The 20704-nt window shown below is 45.9% G+C and overlaps 1 protein-coding gene across 1 annotated transcript in view; it reads left to right on the plus strand.

Moving 5' to 3' along the window:
* The window catches only part of LMX1A (LIM homeobox transcription factor 1 alpha), a 145330-nt gene that overhangs the window by 100082 nt on the left and 24544 nt on the right, over window positions 1-20704 (plus strand). The window contains exon 4 of the mRNA XM_074960943.1: window positions 16160-16392. Coding sequence (XP_074817044.1) covers window positions 16160-16392 — 233 coding nt within the window. The remainder of the gene's footprint in view (window positions 1-16159; window positions 16393-20704) is intronic.

Consider the following 20704-nt stretch of genomic DNA (forward strand, 5'->3'; position numbering starts at 1 on the left):
TGAGGTCACAGTCACCTCAGAAGGGACTTACAATCACCTTCAACCCCTCCTAGAGCTGAAGTCACCTGACACAGCTCTGACTAGCCCTGGAGATTCTGAACTGCATGGGCCAATTCACCACAGAAACCACTTACACTCTGAATGCAAAACTTTTGTCTTTGTACATGATCAAAGGACCACAGTCCAACAGCCTTCTCAGCCGCAGCGTGGCAGCCATGATGGGCCTAGTGGGAAGTGTAGAAGAACTCGATGGAATGTTTGGTGATATTCAGGGGTGCCATTTAGGGAAGGGGGACACCTGTCCCCCCTGAGTTTCGTGTCACATTTGGGTGAAGTTTGCAGCAGGAGGGAAGATGCTGCCCCTCCTCCCCCTGATGCCCTGCTCCACTGCGGTCTGCAGCTGCAGCGCTGCGATGGGGCTGCCACTGACCAAGTTGCTCAGGACCCAGAGCCTGCTTCCTGATCTGCTGCACAGAGTCGGGCAGAGGCTGATGTCAGGGTGTCCCCCTCTCCCTTCCCATTATGTACCCTGTCTCTGCTGAGCTGGGATATGGGGACAGGGAACCTCTCTGTGCCCTTGAGGAGTGGGAGCTGTGGCTGCAGGTGCTGCTGCAAGCATTCAGGCTCTTAAGTGCTCTGCTTAAAGAGAAACATTCCCCCCAACACACACACACACACACACACACACACACACACTCTCTCTCTCTCTCTCTCTCTCTCTCTCTTCCCCCAACTCTCTCTCTCTCTCACACTTATGTTGTAGTTGTTGTTATGACTTGGTACTTCCTGTCAAAATGCTCAATGCACATATATTCTCTGTAATTTTACTCTTTCAAAGATCGTTAAGGATTACAGTGCTGTTATTGTAGTTTTTTGACTGGTCTGCACATTTCATAATTTAATTTCTCTCTTATGCTTAAATTTAATTCTTTTAGTAGTGAGTTCTAAAATGCCTAACCTGTCCTGGCTGGAATAATTATCATTATTACTTTTATTACCATATTGTGCTTTGTCATTCATTATTTAAAGTGGTACAATCAACTAATAGTATCCTTCTAGAATGTAAATTTAGCTTGCATTCACCTTAGCAGTGCCAGTTTTTTTAAAAAAAATAGCTAAACACATAACTTTAGACACTGGGCAGATGAAGGTCGCTTATTTTCAAATTGTATTTTTAGTTCTATCTGTAAAATAACTTAAAATTTGTATGAAAATAAATGCAGTTCCAAGACATACTAATTGTAATGATGAAATCAAATGTTAGTGAGTCACATACATGATTGTGACTGGTAAATTTAAATGCCAAAATAATTAGAAAAATAAATTCCTTTTCTTAATAAAAGACGAAAAAACCTTAATAGCATATGTTAAAATTTAATAAATGTGCTTTTAATGGAGTGAAAAACAATTGACTAAAATAGAGTAGATAATGGCAGTAATACAGAGTGTGTCTGTTAGAGGAAGTAAGCAGATTTTATTTTTATTTATGTCTACTAAAGATAGTGTACAAAGTATCAAACCTGCGCTTCTGAAATCTATGTTAAATCTCCAGAATTAATACTTTAAGGCTTGGGATTGGGAATATCTTGCTGTATTATCCCCTGATGGTTCTAAATTTACATATAAACTTAAGATGTGGCTTTAATTGGTGTTTGCATATATTTTTTTCTTTCTTTATATAGGATTAAAGACACAGTGCTTCTGTCAGCTAATTTCTAAGATATCTGCAAAAAAACTAGAGTTCTCAGGTGCCTAAGTATCCGTTGGAATCACAGTTTAAGTTGTCCCCCCCGCCACAAAGAGAATCTGAAATGGCACCCCTGGTGATACTGGATTTTTGAAAGGAGAGGTGGTACAAATCAATTTAAGAGATGATGCTGAACCATATAGGGTACATGCACCTCGTAGCATTCTTCCCCCATTACTACATTAAATAGAAAACTTGTTTGAGACTGGTTTCAGAGTAACAGCCGTGTTAGTCTGTATTCGCAAAAAGAAAAGGAGTACTTGTGGCACCTTAGAGACTAACCAATTTATTTGAGCATGAGCTTTTGTGAGCTACAGCTCACTTCATCCGATGGTATGCACGAAAGCTCATGCTCAAATAAATTGGTTAGTCTCTAAGGTGCCACAAGTACTCCTTTTCTTTTTGTTTGAGACTGGAGCCAATTGGCATAATTGAGAAAATCTCTGAGCCAACAGCATGGTGTACCCCAATGGTACCAGTATAAAGAAAAATGGAAACACATGAATGGGTGGATCATAAAAGACTTAAGTTTTGAGAGAAAAATCTATCCTTCCAACACTGGATGACTGCCTCCCCGAAGTGAAAGGAGCTACAGTATTCTCCAGGATGGATGCCGTGAGTGGAAAGGAAGTATTAAACTGACTACATTTATCATACCCTTTGGGAGGATTTGCTTTCAAGGATCACCTTTGGGATTCCCAGTGCACCTGAAATTTTCCAAAGAAAGATGGCAGAATGGTTAATGAATACAAATGGAGTTGTAGTTTCCCTGGATGACGTTGCGCTGTATGGATTTTCAATGGAAGAACACAGCAAAACCCTCAACGAATGCCTAAGCCTAATCAGTCATTCTGGACTGAAGCAACACAAGGGAAACTGATTTGCGGGTAGGCAGAAAATGCAAGGTTTTGGGACAGACAACAAACAAAGGTGGAATCAGGCCTAGTCCTGAGAAGGTAAAAGCAATTTGAGAATTGAGTGCACCAATGAATGTACCAGAACTGAGATGTATACGGGGTATGGTAAAATAGCTTGGTCAATTCCTACAAGACCCTTCCACAAGTGACAAAACCAGAGGATGAACTGTTAAAGTTCAACACATCTTGGCTATGGGGCCCAAATCAAGAAATTGCCTTCAAAAAGAAATGATCTCAGCCCGCTCAAGTTCTGAAGTAATATGATGTGAACAAACCCACGATGGTCAGTGTGTATGCAAGCAGCTATGGCCTAGGACAGGGATCTCAAACTCAGATTATCATGAGGGCCACGTGAGGACTAGTACATGGGCCCGAGGGCCGCATCACTAACACCTCCCCGCCACTGCCTGTGGCCTGACTCCACTCCACCCCTTCCATGAGGCCCTGCCCCCGCCCCGCCTCTTCCAACCCCTTCCCCAAAGTCCTCACCCCAACTCCACCCCCTCCCTGCCCTTATTCGAACCCCTTCCCCAAATCCCCACCCCTGCCCCACCTCTTCTCCGCCTCCTCCCCTGAGTGAGTGGCTCCCTGCTCCTCCCCCCTCCCTCCTGGAAAGCACTAAGTGCCGCCAAACAGCTGTTTGGTGGCGGGAAGCACCTGGAGGTAGGCAGAGGAGCAGGGATGCAGCACGCTGAGGGGGGCGGTGAGTGAGGGGAGCTTGGAGGCCGCAGGAAATAACTCAGGGGGAATATGGGGCGGGGGAGCAGGGAGCTTGGCAGGCTGCAGCAAATAACTCTGCGGGCCACATGTTTGAGACCCCTGGCCTAGGAGATGTATTGTTGCAACGACATGGCTCTGAATGCAAGCTAGTTGCCTTTTGCTCTCACACACTCACAGAATGAAAAGGAGTGCCTGGCAAGCGTATGGGCATGTGAGCGTTTTTACAGGTTTCTGCATGGACTGGACTCATTTACACTGATAACAGACCATAAACCTCTTGTAACCTTCAACAATGGAAAAGAGCTAGATCAAGCACCACTGAGATACCTATTGCTAAAGGTCTATTGCTAAAGATTAATGCAATTTAACCCAAGCGCTAAATATGTTTCTGGGAAAAATCTGGTCATCGCAGGCACTCTGTCATGGAGACCAGCATTGCACTCAATTACCTGTGCACTCAAAAAAGAGGAAAAAGTGTACGGGGATGCGTACAGACCAGTGTCAGAAAAGAGACTACACGACCAGCTACAAAAAGCAACATCAACAGAGATGTAACTTCAGGAAGTTCTAAGTTACTTTAGGGGCAGCTGGCCAAACTATCATAAGGAAGTGAGGAGACTGCTTTCTGAAGCACAGACAATTAAGCAATTCAGATGGACCCATGATTAAAGGCCCTTGCATTGTAATTCCAAGGGAGATGAGAAGAGAAATCCTAAACTTCATCCAGGAAGGAATCAAAGATTAATTAAATGCTGCGAATGGGCTAACCAGTCAGCATGGTGGACAGGTATCAGCAAGGACATAAAGAATAAAGTATCTTCATGTGACGATTGCAGAATTAACAGACCAACACAAAGAACCTTTTTAATAACAACACCTTTACCAGACAGAACTTGGAAGAGAGGAGCTGCAGATTTATGCAAATTCAGAGGATATCATTACCTGGTTGTTGTGGACTATTTTTCCAGGTATATAAAAATATAATGTTCTTGAAAGACATGTTGCACTGTTATCGAGAAAATGAAGTGCACTTTTTCTCATTTTGGTATTCCAGAACTTGTGATAGACCATGGACCACAATTCACTGCTGCAGAATTCTCTCATTCTGAACAAAAAATTATTTTGATCCTATTACTAGCAGCCCACATTACCCACAAGCGAATGGAGAGGCTGAGAGAGCTGTTAAGACAGCCAAGAAAATCCTACAGCATGAAGATCGATTCCTTACTCTTCTGAGTTACAGATCAACACGAATAGGAGCTCCTGGATATAGTCCAGCACAACTCCTCATGGGAAAACAACTCAGACTCTTTTCCAAAGTTGGAATGGTAGTTCTGTCTCCAAAGTGAAGAGAGGAGCCAAATCAAATAAAAAGGCTAAAAGAGTTTCTGAACGCGTTTACAATGGACATCACACAGAGAACTGCTAGGTCTAAAACCCGGTGATTGTGTTCATCTCAAACTGGATGGAGAAAAAGGATGGACAACTCCAGCTGTCAAAAAGAAGAGGAATTCAGCGCCCAGATCATATGTCATTTGAGAATGACAGTAAAGAGTTCAACAGAAACCACTGACATCTACAGTTTGTTCCACAGAGAGAACAATCAAAAGAGCAAACTTTACAGGTAGCAGATGCAGAAAAAGAAGACAATAACTCAGGGATTCTGGACCAACCATAGCCAGTTGTTGGAACTAATGGCCAGTCAGATGACCAAGTTGTTACATGTTCAGTCTGCATAATTAGGAAACCAGTACAATTCAGAGACCCTTAACAGACAAATACAAACTGAACTTCAAAGACAGAGGATAGTGTAAATATTGTAAATGGTAGGAATGTCAAAATTAAAGAGGGAGATGGAATGGAATGCTAAACCCTATTATACTGTTCAGCCACTGTGTGTGTGTGCACAAATACCTTATTTAAATGAACCTCGGCCATACCTGGCAGAGCATTAAAGGATCTTAGGCTGAACATAGCTGGAGGGTATACGCAAGCTCTGTGCCCAGGCCAGGTCTGGTACAGGAGCATGACAGTTCCTGTGTCCAAAGTGTCAAGAGCCCAACATTGCTGTGGGATGCTCTGAACGGGTGGTGCAGGTGACTCAGGTAGCTGGCAACGAGCGACAGATGGTTCTCGTGTGGAGATAGCGCATGGAGGGACAGCTCTGCTTCTGAAACCTGAGGCCTTGTGTGTTTCAGTGGGCTTCCACACAGTGACTGAGCGAAGGAAATGAGACAATGAGCATCTCTGGCCACTTGTTCCTTGTTCTTCATTCCACTGTTGCGGAGGAGAGAGAGACCAGACGCTGAATGGGCACCAAGGCTACAATTCTCCCCATGCTGATGGATTTGAAGGAGTTACATTTGGCTAATAAACTGCAGCCCCTGGGGCCTGATTCTCTTCTGGTTCGGTGCTGCTTGAACTCACCCGATCTCGACGGAGCTACTCCCAGTTTTAAACTGCTGAGATCAGAATCTGGCAGCGGGTGGGCTACACCCTCCTGTGTGCGCAGTCTGACGCCTTCGTCAGACATTCGGACAATTCCCTCAACCCCAAATCGCCTTCTGCGGTGGAATGAAGGAACCTGACAACACGTGCTGCTATTTCCTGCGACACTTAGTTCAGCTGTGAAGGATCAGTGTCCAATATCCTCCCACAGCTTGGATATGGCATGTTAACAGCCCCCAGAGGAGCCATAGCTTACCGTGGAGTGTCTGAGAATTGTGTGTGTGGGGGGAGCTGATTTATGCAGGCATTTGTCCCACACGTTCTCTGACAGAGTGCTATCATCAGCATACTTGCAAGGTGACTATTGCTCACCAAGCATTTATCGAGTGAATTCCCTCGCTCTCCCATCACAGCTTAGATAATCCTCATGTTCGGGGAGGCACTGAGATCGTTTGGAGCACGTCTAGGGGTTGGGGGCTTTTTCAGTGTGTACTTTCAAGGGGGTAAACCAGGGCCTCGCTACCACACAGTAGGTGGGCCTGGAAAGGGGGACAGCATGTCTGTTGGATCAAGAGTGATGAGCATCAACCGGTTGAACCCTCCCGCTGCAAAGCGGTGACAGAAGCTACTACAGCTTGGAGGAACCTGGTAGGGCAGATCCCATCTATCTATTCCTCCACCGCCAATCACTGCAGAACCCCACCGCTGGGCACCCCCTGTTGAGGGGCTTGGTGCATGGCCCGTCAAATGTGGTTTCCATTGTTTCTGAGGATAGCCTGTGTGCTGCGATGCATCGGCCAGACCCTAAAGCAGTGCCGGTGCTTTCCGCCCCCTGGCCGGGGGTTAGCTCTCTGCATTGTAACCTGAAGAGCACAGGATTTGTTCTCTGAGCTTGGATTCTCTTTTTACAGTCCACTTAGTCCCTGACCCTGGTCTCTTTGCTTCTTGTGGCCGCAGGAGAAAGGAGGGATTTGGAGATTCCATGCTCCGCTGCTGGTCCTGCTCTCTCTGGCCTGCAGGTGTCGGAGGGCCACGGACGAAGTATGTCATTTTTCTCTCTTCCCCGGATGGCCGGCATTGAAAGGTTTGTGTAGGCAGTTTCCCTCATAGGGTATGTCTACATTGGAGTTAGACACCCACAACTGACCTGTGCCAGCTGACTGTTTCAATTGCAGTGTAGATGTCCTGGCGGGGCTGCAGCTCCAGGTCTGGGACCCTCCCACCTCGCAGGGTCGTACAGCTCAGGCTCAGTACCGAACCTGAATGTCTACACTGCAATGAAACAGCCCCTTAGCCCGAAACCCTGGAGGCTGTCAGTTGGCCTGGGCCAGCCGCAGGTGTCTGATTGCAGTGTAGACACACCCTGTGTCCCAGTTCCAGTCTCCCCAGGGAGGTCGGAGTGGAGAACTCGGTGCAAACAACATGTTCAGCTCCCAGTCTCTCACAAGCAGGGATGGATGGGCTGCAGAGCAAGCACACCCAGCCTCTCTCTGCCCGGGGCCTCTCTTGCCACCTCTCTCTGCCCGGGGCTGGGCAGGTTGAGGAGACAGAGGGCCTGCTTCATCATTGCACCGCTCCAGTTTCCCATCAATAGATCAGATTGACACCGGGGTAGAGCTGGAGCAATACACTGGCCCGGAGTGAGATGGGAAGGAAGCATTTTGCACCATTCTGCAGCGCCCTCTGTGGCTGATCAAGAAACTACATGGATGGGGTTGTGACTGGGAGCCACCCCCTTAGCAAAGCAGGGACGGCAAGGGGGGTGCCGGTGCAGGAGGGAAGGAAGGATGCAGCATTTGTTCTGTGTAAGTAAGAGATGCAGGAGGCTCCCGACTTCAGACGCTTTCTCCTTACCATCCAGCGGGATCACTAACAGGAAGGGAAGCGCAGGCCAAATGTTAATTACATCGGGAACTTTCTAAAGGGTTTCCCCCCTCTCCCGCCCACGTTGGCAGAAACAGCTGGCAGGTGGCATGTTCAGCCGCTGGGTCAGTTGTGGCACCCAGTCAGCTGTGCGCACATCTGGCTCGCACGTGTTTGGTTCTGTACTTTGTAGCTTGGCAGATACTGGGGGATTCTGGGAGCGGGGGTGTCCCCGGTGTTACCTACATATATGGAGAGAGACTGAGGTTAATCATCTTCCCCTCCCTTCTCTGAAGACAGGTTCAGGGCTGATGTGTTGCTTACTCCCCTCCCCTTGCCTGAGTCAACATGATTCTTTGAGAGAAGAGGTTAATGAGATGGGCACAGATGGCATCAGCTGCTGCGGGCTCTGAAGTGCTTGTTGACTCCCCAACAGTGTTTGTCCCAATCTCTTGACAGTTTATTCAGCTGACATGGGTGGGGTGGGGGCTGCAGCAGGCTGGGCAAAGGGAGGCAGAAGGGAACAATGAACCCTCAGTGTTGCTCATTTACAGAGCGTTGCTGGCTTGGGCCAGCTGGCAGCAGCGAGCCCAGTGTCCGTGCTCAGCGCATGAGAACTAATAGCAGGCTCAGGAGAGGAGAGGCAGGTGGATACGATGCTGCTTGGGAGTCCTGGGTTCAGTTCCCGGCTTCAGCCCAGGTTTTCTATGTGCCAAAGCAAGGCACTTAGGGCCAGATTTTCAAAGGCATTTGGGCAACTAAAGATGTAGGCCGTCGCCTAGTGGAAGAACTCCCCAAGTGCCTGACTCCCACTGATTTCAATCTGTTTAGGTGCTTTTGAAAATACCACCAGGCACATATCTAGGTGCCTAAATACCTGCCCGCTTGTCTCTCTGGCCCAGATCCTCAAAGGTCCTGAAATCTGGGCCCATTGGTTTGCCTGGGCCTCGGTATCCCCCCCTGTGAAGTGGGAATAACTGCACTACCCTATGTCACAGGGGGTTGTGAGGTGAAATATGTGACGGTGTGGTGCTCTGGTGATGGGGGCCTGTGTCTGAGCCTAGGATTGATAGAGTCTAGAGGTGAGGGAGTGGGACTGTCTTTGCAAGAGCTCTCCTCCCCCCCGAGATGCTCTGTTGCTCCGAGAGGGGCAGCTGAGACGTCTCCCCACTTTGGCCGTTCCCCAGGCGTATGTCTGCATCAACAGCTAGCGGATGATGCACTAGTAGATGGCTCACAAGAATAGGCAGCCTAGCTCCTGGATTTTGTTGGACTAATAAAACACATTGTGTAGTGCAAATGGCTGCCCTCAAGCAGCTCTTTACCTCAGCTCTTAACAGATAAGTCGGGCCTTCAGTCTAGCTGGTGTCTGTGGCCTTGTGGGACATGTATGGCTTGGGAGCTCTCTCAGCTGGATATAACACATAGGTTATATGTGTCTGCATATACACCCACCCCTCCCACCTCTTTTTACAGGTGCCTTGTCTCCTGGGGATCCATAATCTCATCTCTAGGATCCCTATCATGTAACTGGGTCTGCACAGATGCTGTGTGGGTGCTGGGGTCCATCCACATGGGTCCAGTTGCCAGGACCATAGCCTAGAAAGGTGCAAATTAGCACAATTTCTTTTGTTGTGGTTCCTTTTGTTTGGTGTGATTTCTTACAGACACCCCAAATTGTGCTTGATGCAGAGTGACTAGTTAGAGATTTTAAAATGGGGGGGTGGGGAGGGAAGGATTTCTGTGTATCTCTATGTGAGCCCATCTTTGCAGTCTAAAACGGGTCCAGGCTGTGCTCATTTTCTCTCCAAAAGGGTCTCTGAAGCACTCAAAAAATGGACAGGGCACAGCCTCAGCAGATGTAAGTCAGCCTAGCTGCACTGATTTCAATGATCCTAGGCTGACTTACACCATCTTAGGATCTGGTCCGATGTACCCGAGCAACTGTTTTGGCCTCCAAGCTTTCAAGTTGGTAATGAAATCTGAAAATCCCAATAATCCCAGTGGATCTTTCTGCCCTCGGAACCGATTAATCTATTTTCTGGTAGTTTCTGCATTTTGCTGTCAACATTTTGCACACATCTGCTCCTCTCCTTGTTGGAATGAGACTGACTCAAGACAGAGGCATTTCATTTCCTCTGTGTGTGTGGGTTTTTTCAATAGATTTTTTTTAAAAGTACCTACTCTGAGGACCTGATGAGGAATGTTGTTGTCTGGTAAAGTCTGCCAAGCTGTTCATGAGAAACCCAGGAAAATATGAAGTATTCAAGGGAAGTGGCAAATTCATCATTGCTTGAACTCTTTCAATACAGGTTGGAGGCTTTCTAAACACCATGCTGTAGTTCAAGCCCAAGTGATTGGACTTGATTAGTGTCATGTAGTAACGAAGAATAATTCTCTCCACTCCAGGAATCGCTAGGTGTTTATGCAGAAGGTCAGACTAGAGGATCACAATGGTCCCATTTGTCCTCAGTATCTATGAATGTCAGGATCCCAGCTATGAGATGCGGACGGAGGCCAGAGGGGGTTCAGTAACTAGGTTCTGAGTTCAGTCCAGGGGGTCCAGGCCAGAAGCAGCAGTCCGTACTAGTGTCACGCTGTAGGGCAAAGTCAGGTTTGAGGTCAATGAGCTGCACTGGGTTGGAGCCAAGTAGGTCAGCTGAGGTATGTGAGTGGAACAGAGGCAGGGTGAGAAATCAGGAGTGGAACAGGGGCCAAGAACCACGACTTGGTACCAGGAGCAAGACTAGGAGCGTGCAGTAGGGTCTGTCGCAGCAGCAAGGCTGGGGTCTACCTAGTTTCACAGCCAGCCTGCAGCTGTCTTCCCTAGGCCTTACATAGCATGCCTGGGCCAATCAGGGAATGCGGTAGGCACTGCCAGTCAGGGCCTCTTTGGTAGAACATCCAGTGGTACCTGAGCCCATAGAGTTAACAGGCAGCTGTTCCCCACTCAAACAGACCTTTTTGGGTGGCGGTGCATCCAGGAGCCAGAGAGCTGGGTTCCAGACCCCCGGAGCCTCACAGGGAACTTGTAAAATACTGGTAGGGTGCTGTGAAGATGAACACATTAGCTTACAGTGCCTGTGTTTCATGAACAAAACCAAGAGGTAAGTGCAGACCATAGACACTGGTCTCATCCCACACACACAAGTGGTACCAATGTGCTGACACCGCAGTTTGAGAAGCATCTGAATGACACTCCAAACCACACTCCCAAGAACAACCCATCGCCTTCTGTTTTCTACAGTTCTTTTAAACACTTTTCAGCGTGCAGGGAAATGCCAGATTGAAAGCCCAAGAGACTAAACGCCAAATGGGCATATGCCTAAACCGTGCACTGCCCGAACAACCTACCCAGATGCAAAGCTTGCTCTGTCTCCACGACCTCTCTGCCGAGATTAACATCGGTGGCTACAGTTGTGATGTGATCTGTAACTGGACTCTGACCAGCATTTGTATAGGCCCCTTGAAGGTCATCAAATGGTCTGAACTTGGCTGGCTTTGAACCAGTGATCTACAGGTGAAAGGTGGCCTAGTAGGTGTGAGCACCAACCAACAGCCTAGTCCTGGAAGTATCCCCTACCATGGCACCACCCACACAGGTTACCATGGTTCTTGGACAAATGGAGAAAGTTGAAATGCAAAGGCAGGAAGCCGGAGGACACATTCTCCTCAGAATCCAGCCAATGGCAACATAAGGAATTTATACAACCTCAGGCAATGTCTCTAGCCAATTACTCATGGTCCTCTGCTCTACCACAACATCCTCCAAATTCCAGCCTGTGTCCTCTCTATCACAAGCCCAGCCACTGCCTGCTCTGAGCAACTTTCCTTTCCCTTTTCTAACCATATCGAGTGAACCCATCACAGCCTTCCTGGCCCTGTGATCAATGAACCTGTGCAGAAGGAGACTCACAAACCAGACACTTCATCAGAATCAGGCCCAGTGCTTCAGCTGCTGGAGCTCTGAGTGAATTCTGTGGTACCATTTGGCACCTGGCCCTTGCCTCCAGGGGTGATCAAATCCACCCTGGAATGCCTGTTTCTTCTGCTGACAGAAATGTTTGGATGTTTTTCTAGAAGACCTGCTGTACTTCAAGGAGGAGTTATTTCAGGGAAGTTCTCTGGCCTGTGTTATGCAGGAGGTCAGGCTACACAATCACAGTGGTCCCTTCTGGCCTTGGAATCTATGAGGCAAGACAACCTGGATCCTTCAAAGTCGTCTTCAGGCCATTGTTGTTTGCACTGCTGGACTTCCTCCTCAAGGAGATGGGTTAAGCAGTATCAGCATCTTTATCTGACTTCTGCCCATCAGCCACCTCTGACACTGATGAAGATTGGGTGGGTGGGCACCCCCTGCTCCCCCAAATCTCTGCCATCTAGAGTTTCACAAGGCTTGGTCTTGTCACTGCTCCTCTTACATGCCTTAGTACAAACCTTAGTGATAGAGTGAGACAACATAGGCTGTCAACAGTATGCTAAGTATCCTTTCCCTCCCGTGAATCCTCAAATCACCCAGGGCTTCAGGGAGGTTCAAGGCAAAATGGAGAACAGCTGGTTTAATCAGAATCCTGGGAGGTCTGAAGTAATGCTAATTGGGAGAGGTAAATAGTTGGAGGTGTTGGCCAAAGCTATCACCTCTCTGTCAACTGTGCATTCTGAGTACGCAGCCTCAGGGTCACGCTGGATTCACCACTAACCCTGGTGCATCAATCAGCAGCAGGCACTAAAGCACCTTCTCTCACCTTTGGCCAACCAGGGATTTTCAAAAGCACTCAGCATTGACCTAACTCTGCTCCCATTGATGTCAATGGACTCTTCACCACCAACTTGGCTGGGAGCAGTTGGGTCAATGCTAACGTCTCCACCCCTCAAATGGAGACCCAGCCGCTGTAATTCATACATGGCTGGGCTCTTGCAGCTCTCACTCCTCTGCCTAGACGAGACATCCAGAAAGGAGCAGTGCATGCTGATCAGTGGAATGAGCCAAAGAGAACACTTCACATCCCAGCATGCCGCATCCAGCACGGGCTGTCTGTGCACCACAAGATCTAGTTGAAGTTCTGCTGTCGATTTTGGAAACACCAGAGGGGCTAGGCCACTGGGATTTCAAAGACCCACCTTTGTGGTAGCCATGGTCGTTGGGTGTGTAGCAAGTAGAGATTCAAGAGAGCAGGAACCAGAGTCAATGCCTTCTCAAAGGCAGCTGAGAAGAGTCCTACCCATGATATTTTCAGGTCATTTCTGTAAGACACGTCTCCAGAATAGCATTCCCGAAAGAGCAAGGGAGGAAGAAGACCTGCCAGCACATGCAAAATAACAGCCTATGACTGAGCTGAAATCAGGATAAAGAAATAACATCATGTTCAAAATCAGGGCCCTTGATTACACCTGGAGTAGGTTGGACAAACGCACAGACTGCGCGCTGGGTCGTTCTCTGCATTTTAACCTCGCTCAGCACTTAGGTGCTTTGTAAATTAGATCAAGAGACAGATTATATGAGAGACTCTGTTTCCCACTCCCTTGAGTCACCTTGTCCCCCTGCAGAGCTGTCCTCCAGCGGTAATGGCAGTTATTCCATTAGGATGGGCGTTGGCGCTAATTGGTGGCAGCTGCCGTTGCTGTTATGTTTACAGGGTGCACTGGAAGAACTGATGCCAATAAACCAAAGCAGCCTTGTAATGTATGGCATTAATGGAAATAGCCTGATCACAGCCCTTCTCTCCGAGATGTGAATCAGCAAAGAGGGCACACTGGAGACAAAAGGTGATTTCTGTGGTTCCTACACTGAATGATGGACAGTAGTGCACATCCCATGTTAATGAGGGGGAATAGCCACTTGTAATGTTAATGGCTTTATGAATGGGGGAATGGACTCCAGTAATATTAACCAGGGATACACATCCACCGCAAAGGGACGTACACACTGTTCATATTAATAGAGTTTCACCCCCCCAATACCCATGAGGAGCTCACCCCAATAATGTTAATAGAAGATGGAACCTATTCTTCTCAGTGTGAGTCTCCAACAGGGAGAGCCAAGTGTCCCTGTTGAACAGGTGATATTCCCTACTAGTGCTAACAAGACTTATTCCCTCTCTTCAAAGGGGAAAAATTCCATTACAGTTAGTTAGTAATCTGTTGCTCTTATGACTAACACCTATTACTTAATAACCCCTAGCACTTTTTCATCTGTAGATTTCAAAGCACTTTACTTAAGAGGACAGTTTCATTAGCCCCATTGTAGAGACTGGAAAACTGAGGCACAGAGCAGGGACATGACTTGAACAAGGTCACCCAGCAGGCCAGTAGCAGGGTCAGGTCTTCTGAGTTCCAGTCTATTGTGCTATCCACTAGGCAAAAATAAATATGGAGTACATTTCATGCTACATTACAGGATCGTGGTCATTAAAGATGGGTAAAACAACCTGTTGTAGCCTCAAATGCATCATCCTACAAGGGCAAAACATAAGATCCGCAACTGGTGTACATTTATTAAAGCTCCTTTGAAGTCAGCTTGCAGGCTGTGCTGTATTGAAACATCTATGTCAAATCCAGAGGACAACACAGTCCGCAATATGTTACAAGTTCTGAATTCAAAGATAAAATTGTAGCCATAAGTATTATTAGAGATAAATGTAATTTTTCAAAATAAAAAGTTTAGTCAAAAATGGTCTTTTTTATCAATTGACAATTTTTGTGACACATTTTCACTTTGATTCAAATTTTTTTTTCTTTTTTTGATGAAACTGGAATTAAAATTTTAGGCTCTGATCCTGCAAACACTTCTGCAGGTGCTTAACTTTCCTAGCAGGTAGAGCCCCATTGGAATTAACGAACCTGCTCGGAGTAAAGTCGAGCATGTGAGGAAATAGTTGACGAATCGGGGCCTAGGTCTGAGGTTTTTCTTTTCTTTTTTCCTTTTGCCACTCTGTAACTTTGGCAAAAGTTCCATTTTTTGTAAGTGTCAGAACTGCAAAAGTAGAAATGACATGAAAAAAGAGGAAGAAAAGAGAAATATTGATGACAGTTTAGTACATTCAGTAGAAAAAAAATTAAAAAGGGAGAGATAGGATATTAAAAAAAACCCAACTCTGAAACAAAAATTTTTGTGACAAAAACTTGAACATTTTCCAAAACAAATGAAAAATAATTCAGTTTTTAAACTTGCCAAATGAAAATGGCTTTTAAACTGTTGTTTGCAGTGTTGTAGCCATGTTAGTCCCATGATATGAGAGAGACAAGATGGGAGAGAGATTTTATTGGACCAACTTCTGTAGGTGGAATAGACAATCTTTTGAGCTACGCAGAGCTCTGCATTCCTTGTGGGTAGACATAGGGTACCTTTTGGACCCAATACAAGGCATAGATGCTTATGATGTGGCTGGGAGTTGCCTCTACCTTTAGCTCATAGGATAAAAAAGTATGTTTCCATTTAGCTTTTGTCAATTAAATAAACAAAACCCTCGTGCCTTAATATTTGGGAAATACGTAGTTAAGGAAATTTCAGATAATTTCATTTCAGTATCCAGAAATATTTTTCAGCACTTCTAGCTTTTATTTTGTGTATCTTAGTATTTCTTTTACTAATTAATGAACTGCAGTCCACTACCAACCTTAACTCTGACTTTATTCTTGTTAATATCTTGAGTATAAATAAACCAAACACTTCTGATAATTAGTAAGACAGATTTTGCTACACTCTATTACCCACAGAGATTAGAAATGTAGTTTAATTATGGTATGTACTTTTTTTCCCAAACACTTTAGGTAATTGAAAGTTGTGAACTACTTCATTTACATAATTCTTGACTCCACTGTTTTCTTATTTATCAGAAGTAAGCACCACAAAATGGAGTGATAGGTCTGTGGAAACTACAGGTTCCATCATGCAGTGCTCCACCTTGAACTGAGGGTGTTGTGTTCATGGCGCACCCGCAGAAAAGTTAGATTAGAAACATCAAATAATCTTGCTGGAAGATTGCAACATAACACTACTTTATTTCTCAGTGGTCAGAACGATAACACACGAGAATCCAAAACCAGAGAGAGACAAAGCAGGCTGCTCCCTAAAACAGGGACACAACTCACCCTGCCATATTCTAGGTTGGCTCCTTCCAGCCTGACTCTGCCTCTCTGAGCCCTGGATCTCATGCTTCACCAAAGAGTCATCTAGGCTGCAAGCAGGACCAGGAAACACCCCAACTCTTAAAGTGATAGCTTGCAATTCCAACACAGTCCTCAATACGCCACAGAGGGAAGGTGGAGCATTGGACACTGGGATTTGCAGTGCACTGCAAGCTCAATAAGCCACTGCTCCATATTAAAGATGAGGATAGGGCTGTTTAATGTAGATTTGACATGTCCCTCCCATCAGGGGCAAGGTGGCAACCAGCAGAAGGGGTCACGGTACCCCCAAGCTGGCAGCCCTGCTAGAAGGTGTCCCTTCTCTCTCTCCTGCCAGGCTGTTTGCCGTGAAGTGCGGTGGCTGCTTTGAAGGCATCGCACCCAGTGAGTTCGTCATGAGGGCCCAGAAGAGCGTCTACCATCTGAGCTGCTTCTGCTGCTGCGTCTGCGAGAGGCGGCTGCAGAAGGGTGACGAGTTCGTGCTGAAGGAAGGCCAGCTGCTGTGTAAGAGTGACTACGAGAAGGAGCGGGAGCTGCTCAGCCTGGTGAGCCCGGCTTTGTCGGATTCCGGTAAGGGGGAACCCGGAGCAGAGAGGAGCTTGTGGCCTGTGCTGTGGGGAGTGAGTCCAGGCCCCCGCAGAAACATGCCTGACTATTCTTATGGATTTGTATGACCTTAGCGCATAGGAACCCCAGTCGTGGCCCAGAACAAAAAGACGGCCCCAGCCCCAGAGAGCTTATGTGAGATGGACCACAGCTGGGACATATAAATCCAAACTGAGAACCACTCCAAGCTGTAGGGGTGGGTATGTAACCCACGATAACAGGGTGGCTCCTTTTCCCACTCGAGTCATATAATGAGACCCCTTCTTGGCTCCTGTGTGATGATTGAACCCATACATCTGCCTCTAAAAGCTCCAGCGTCTATGTCTTGAGTCCAATAACATTAGCTTGTAGGGAGCAGCAGGCTTTTAAATCTCTAGGTGTGGTCTAGCCACTAGAGGGAGACAGAGAGACAGAGATTAGCATGGAAGCCCCAGTTGTGGGCCAGGATCCCGTTGCGCTAGGTGCTGTACAAACACCAAACCAAACAACAATCTCTGATCCAAAGGGCTTACAAACTGAGCATAAGCCAAGAGACAACCAATGGAGACTGACAGAGGTGGGAGCAGCAGGAAGTGAGATCACTCTGGTCCGAATGATTGGCCATGGGCTCTGCATACCCACAGTCGAACCGTTGTTGTTAAGATTTCTGAAGGCCTCATGGCAGAGAGGAGTTTTAAGGAGGGATCCGAAGGAGGATAATGTATTAGTTTTCTGGCTGTTCGCAGGGCGCTTCTCCAAGCATGAGGAGCAGCAGGGGAGAAAGCCCCAAGGTGCGGGTTTGAAAATACAAGAAGTGGGTGATGGAGGCTGGCGTCATGAGCCAGTCAGAGGTGGGAGTTGACCTTTCACTACTGGATGAGATGGAGGGTGGAGAAAGCCCATGGATGGTCTTGAAAGTGTAGACAAGTAGTTTATGTTTGATACAATCGAGATCCAGGGCTGGATTGTCACTTCCCAATCTGCCTGAGGCAGAGATGGCACATAGCTGCACTGCCCCAGGAACAGACCTGGGAAGGAATTATGAGTCTGGTTTCCCTCTTGCTCTGGGGGGAAGTGATCTGCTGCAGATTTATACTCCAGCCAGTGTGTCTGCGGGGTGGACAATGGTTTGACTGTGGGTCTGCCCATTCCCTGCCCCTACCTACCTATTCCGCCACCTGCAAGGTGGAGGAAGAGTTGCTCCATGGAGACCCCTGCAGTAATCCATGATGCAGCCTCAGACTCCTTTCTGCGCTGTCATGAAAGCACACACTCCTTCCCTTGCTGGACTGTTCATTGGCAGGATTTTAAACCATCCTGCCAGCTCTGACTGTATTTTACAAAGGTTATGCAGAATTATGGACATGCAGAGGGTTTGTGGGACTTGGAATATTGAAATGATGGAGAAATGCCTTCCCTATGTAGTGACAATAATACTTAGCAGCTTACCTTGGTAGATCTCTTTACAAAAGTGAGTTATTATAATGAGTATGTATTATTGTACAGACAAGGTGGGGGAGGGAATATCTTGTTACTGAACCAACTTCTGTTGGTGAAAGAGACAAGCTTTCAAGCTTACAAAGAGCTTAAGAACTTCAGCTGAATCCGGGCCTTATTACATTGAGCGCTGTACAAATATATAGTGCAAATGCTCATAGAGCTGTGCAACAAACTGATCTTTTGGTTCAGTGGTGGATCTGAAAATTAAATTTAAAAAAATCAGTTTCGGGTTGACCTGAAATGAATTTTTTTTTTAACTTTTCAGTGAAAAGAAAGTTTTTAAAGAAAAATTCATTTCAGGTCCAACTAAATGTTTCAGTCAACCCTAACCAAAATGTTTTGTTCAGTTTCTGAGGGTTTTACCTTTTTTTAATGAAATAAAATGGAAGTAAATTCAAAATGAAAAGTCGTTTTGAATAGAAAAATCAAAACATTTTGTCTTGAAAATGTTGAAACAAAACATTTTGACTTTTTTGGAGTTCTCTTACTTGTTTCAGCCAAAGCAATTTGTTTTCCATGAACGTAAGAACAGCATATTGGGTCAGACCAATGGTCTATCTAGCCCAGTACCCTGTCTTCCAGCAGTGGCCAATGCCAGATGCTTCTGAGGGAATCAACAGAACAGGGCAATTATCGAGAGATCCACCCCTGTCATCCAGTCCCAACTTCTGGCAGTCAGAGGCTTAGATACCCAGAGCATGGGGTTGCATCCCTGATCATCTTGGCTAATAACCATTGATGTCCGTATCCTCCAGGAACTTACCTAATTTTTTTTAACCCAGTTCTAGTTTTGGCCTTCACAACATCCCCTGGCAATGAGTTCCACAGGTTGACTGTGTGTTCTCATAGACTTTAGGTCAGAAGGGACCATCATGATCATCTAGTCTGACCTCTTGCACATTGCAGGCCACAGAACCTCACTAACACCAATATTGTTGTGTGAAGAAGTACTTTCTTATGTTTATTTTAAACCTGCTGCCTATTAATTTCATTGGGTGACCCTGGTTCTTGTTATGTGAAGGAGGAAATAACATTTCCTTGTTCACTTTTCCACACCATTCATGATTTTATAGACTGCTATTTTATCCCCCCTTAGTTGTCTCTTTTCCAAGCTGAAAAGTCCTAGTCATTTTAATCTCTCCTCATATGGAAGCTGTTCCATACCCTTAATAATTTTTGTTGCACTTCTCTGTATCTTTTTCAATTCTAATGGGGTGACCAGAACTGCAGACAGTGTTCAAGGTGTGGGCGTACCATGCCTTTATTTAGTGGCATAACGATATTTTCTGTTTTGTAATTTACTTCTTTCCTAATGGTTCTTAATATTCTGTTAATTTTTTGACTTCTGCTGCACATTGAGCAGATATTATTTTTAGAGAACTACCCACAAGTGACTCTAAAATCTGTCTTGAGTGATAACAGCGAATTTAGATCCCATCATTTTGTATGTGTAGCTGGGATTATGTTTTCCAATGTGCATTACTTTGCCTTTATTAACACTGATTTTCATCTGCCAGTTTGTTGCCCAATCATCCAGTTTTGTGAGATCCCTTTGTAACTCTGCACAGTCAGCTTTGGACGTAACTATCTGGAGTAATTTTGTATCGTCTGCAAATTTTGCCATCTCACTGTTTCCTCCTTTTTCCAGATCATTTATGAATATGTTGAACAGTACTGGTCCCAGTACAGATCCCTGGGGGACACCACTATTTACCTCTCTCCATTCTGAAAACTGACCATTTATTCCTACCCTTTTGTTTCCTCTCTTTTAACCACTGATTCATGATTCCCTCTTACCCCATAACTGCTTACTTTGCATAAGTGTCTTTGGTGAGCAACCTTAGGAAAGGTTTTCTGAAAGTCCAAGTACACACTATATGTACTGGATACCCCTTGTCTGCATATTTGTTTGACCCCTTCAAAAAATTCTAATAGATTGGTGAGGCATGATTTCCCTTTACAAAAGCCATGTTGACTCTTTCCCAACAAATCCTGTTTATTTTTGTGTCTTGTATTCTGTTCTTTACTATCCTTTCAACCAGTGTACTTGGCACTGAAGTTAGGCTGACTGCCCTGTATTTGCCAGGATCACTTCTGGGGCCATTTTTAAAAATTGCTGTCACATTAGCTATCATGCCAGTCATTGGCACAGAGTCTGATTTAAGTGATAGGTTGCATACCACAGTTAGCAGTTCTGCATGAACTTGTGAAATTTTTTGATCAAACTGACTATATATTTTGTTGGGGGGGGGTAGTTTAGTTTGAAAATTTTTGCCCAGGTCCAAATGCCAGTATCTGCCACAAAGAGCTTCCAATCTGAAAGTTTTATTATTAGGCAGTGTGACCTAGTGGATAGACCACTGGATTGGGAGACCTGGGTTCTAGTCCCAGCTCTGCCACTGTCCTGCTGGGTCACTTTAGGTAAGTCACTTCCCCTTTCCGTGCCTTAGTTTCCCGCATTTGTGAAATGCGGTCTAAGGATAATAACCTCCTTTGTAAAAAGAAAGGTGCCACAATACTCCTTTTCTTTTTGCGGATACAGACTAACACAGCTGCTACTCTGAAACCTCCTTTGTAAAGTGCTTTGAGATCTGGGGATTCGAAAAGCTAGTATTTTTATCATTCTTTCCATTTTTACAGAGAGGGGAAACTGAGGCACAGAGTTGTGACATATCTTGTTCAAGGCCATTTGGTGACTCAGGGGCAGAACTGGGACTAGAATCCAGGTCTCCCAAATTCCCTGCCTATTCCCTAGCCTCTAAACTGTGGTAAATAGCCTGACTCCAAAACTGGGCCT

Source organism: Natator depressus, chromosome 8, assembly GCF_965152275.1.
Source record: "Natator depressus isolate rNatDep1 chromosome 8, rNatDep2.hap1, whole genome shotgun sequence".
Taxonomy (NCBI): domain Eukaryota; kingdom Metazoa; phylum Chordata; order Testudines; family Cheloniidae; genus Natator; species Natator depressus.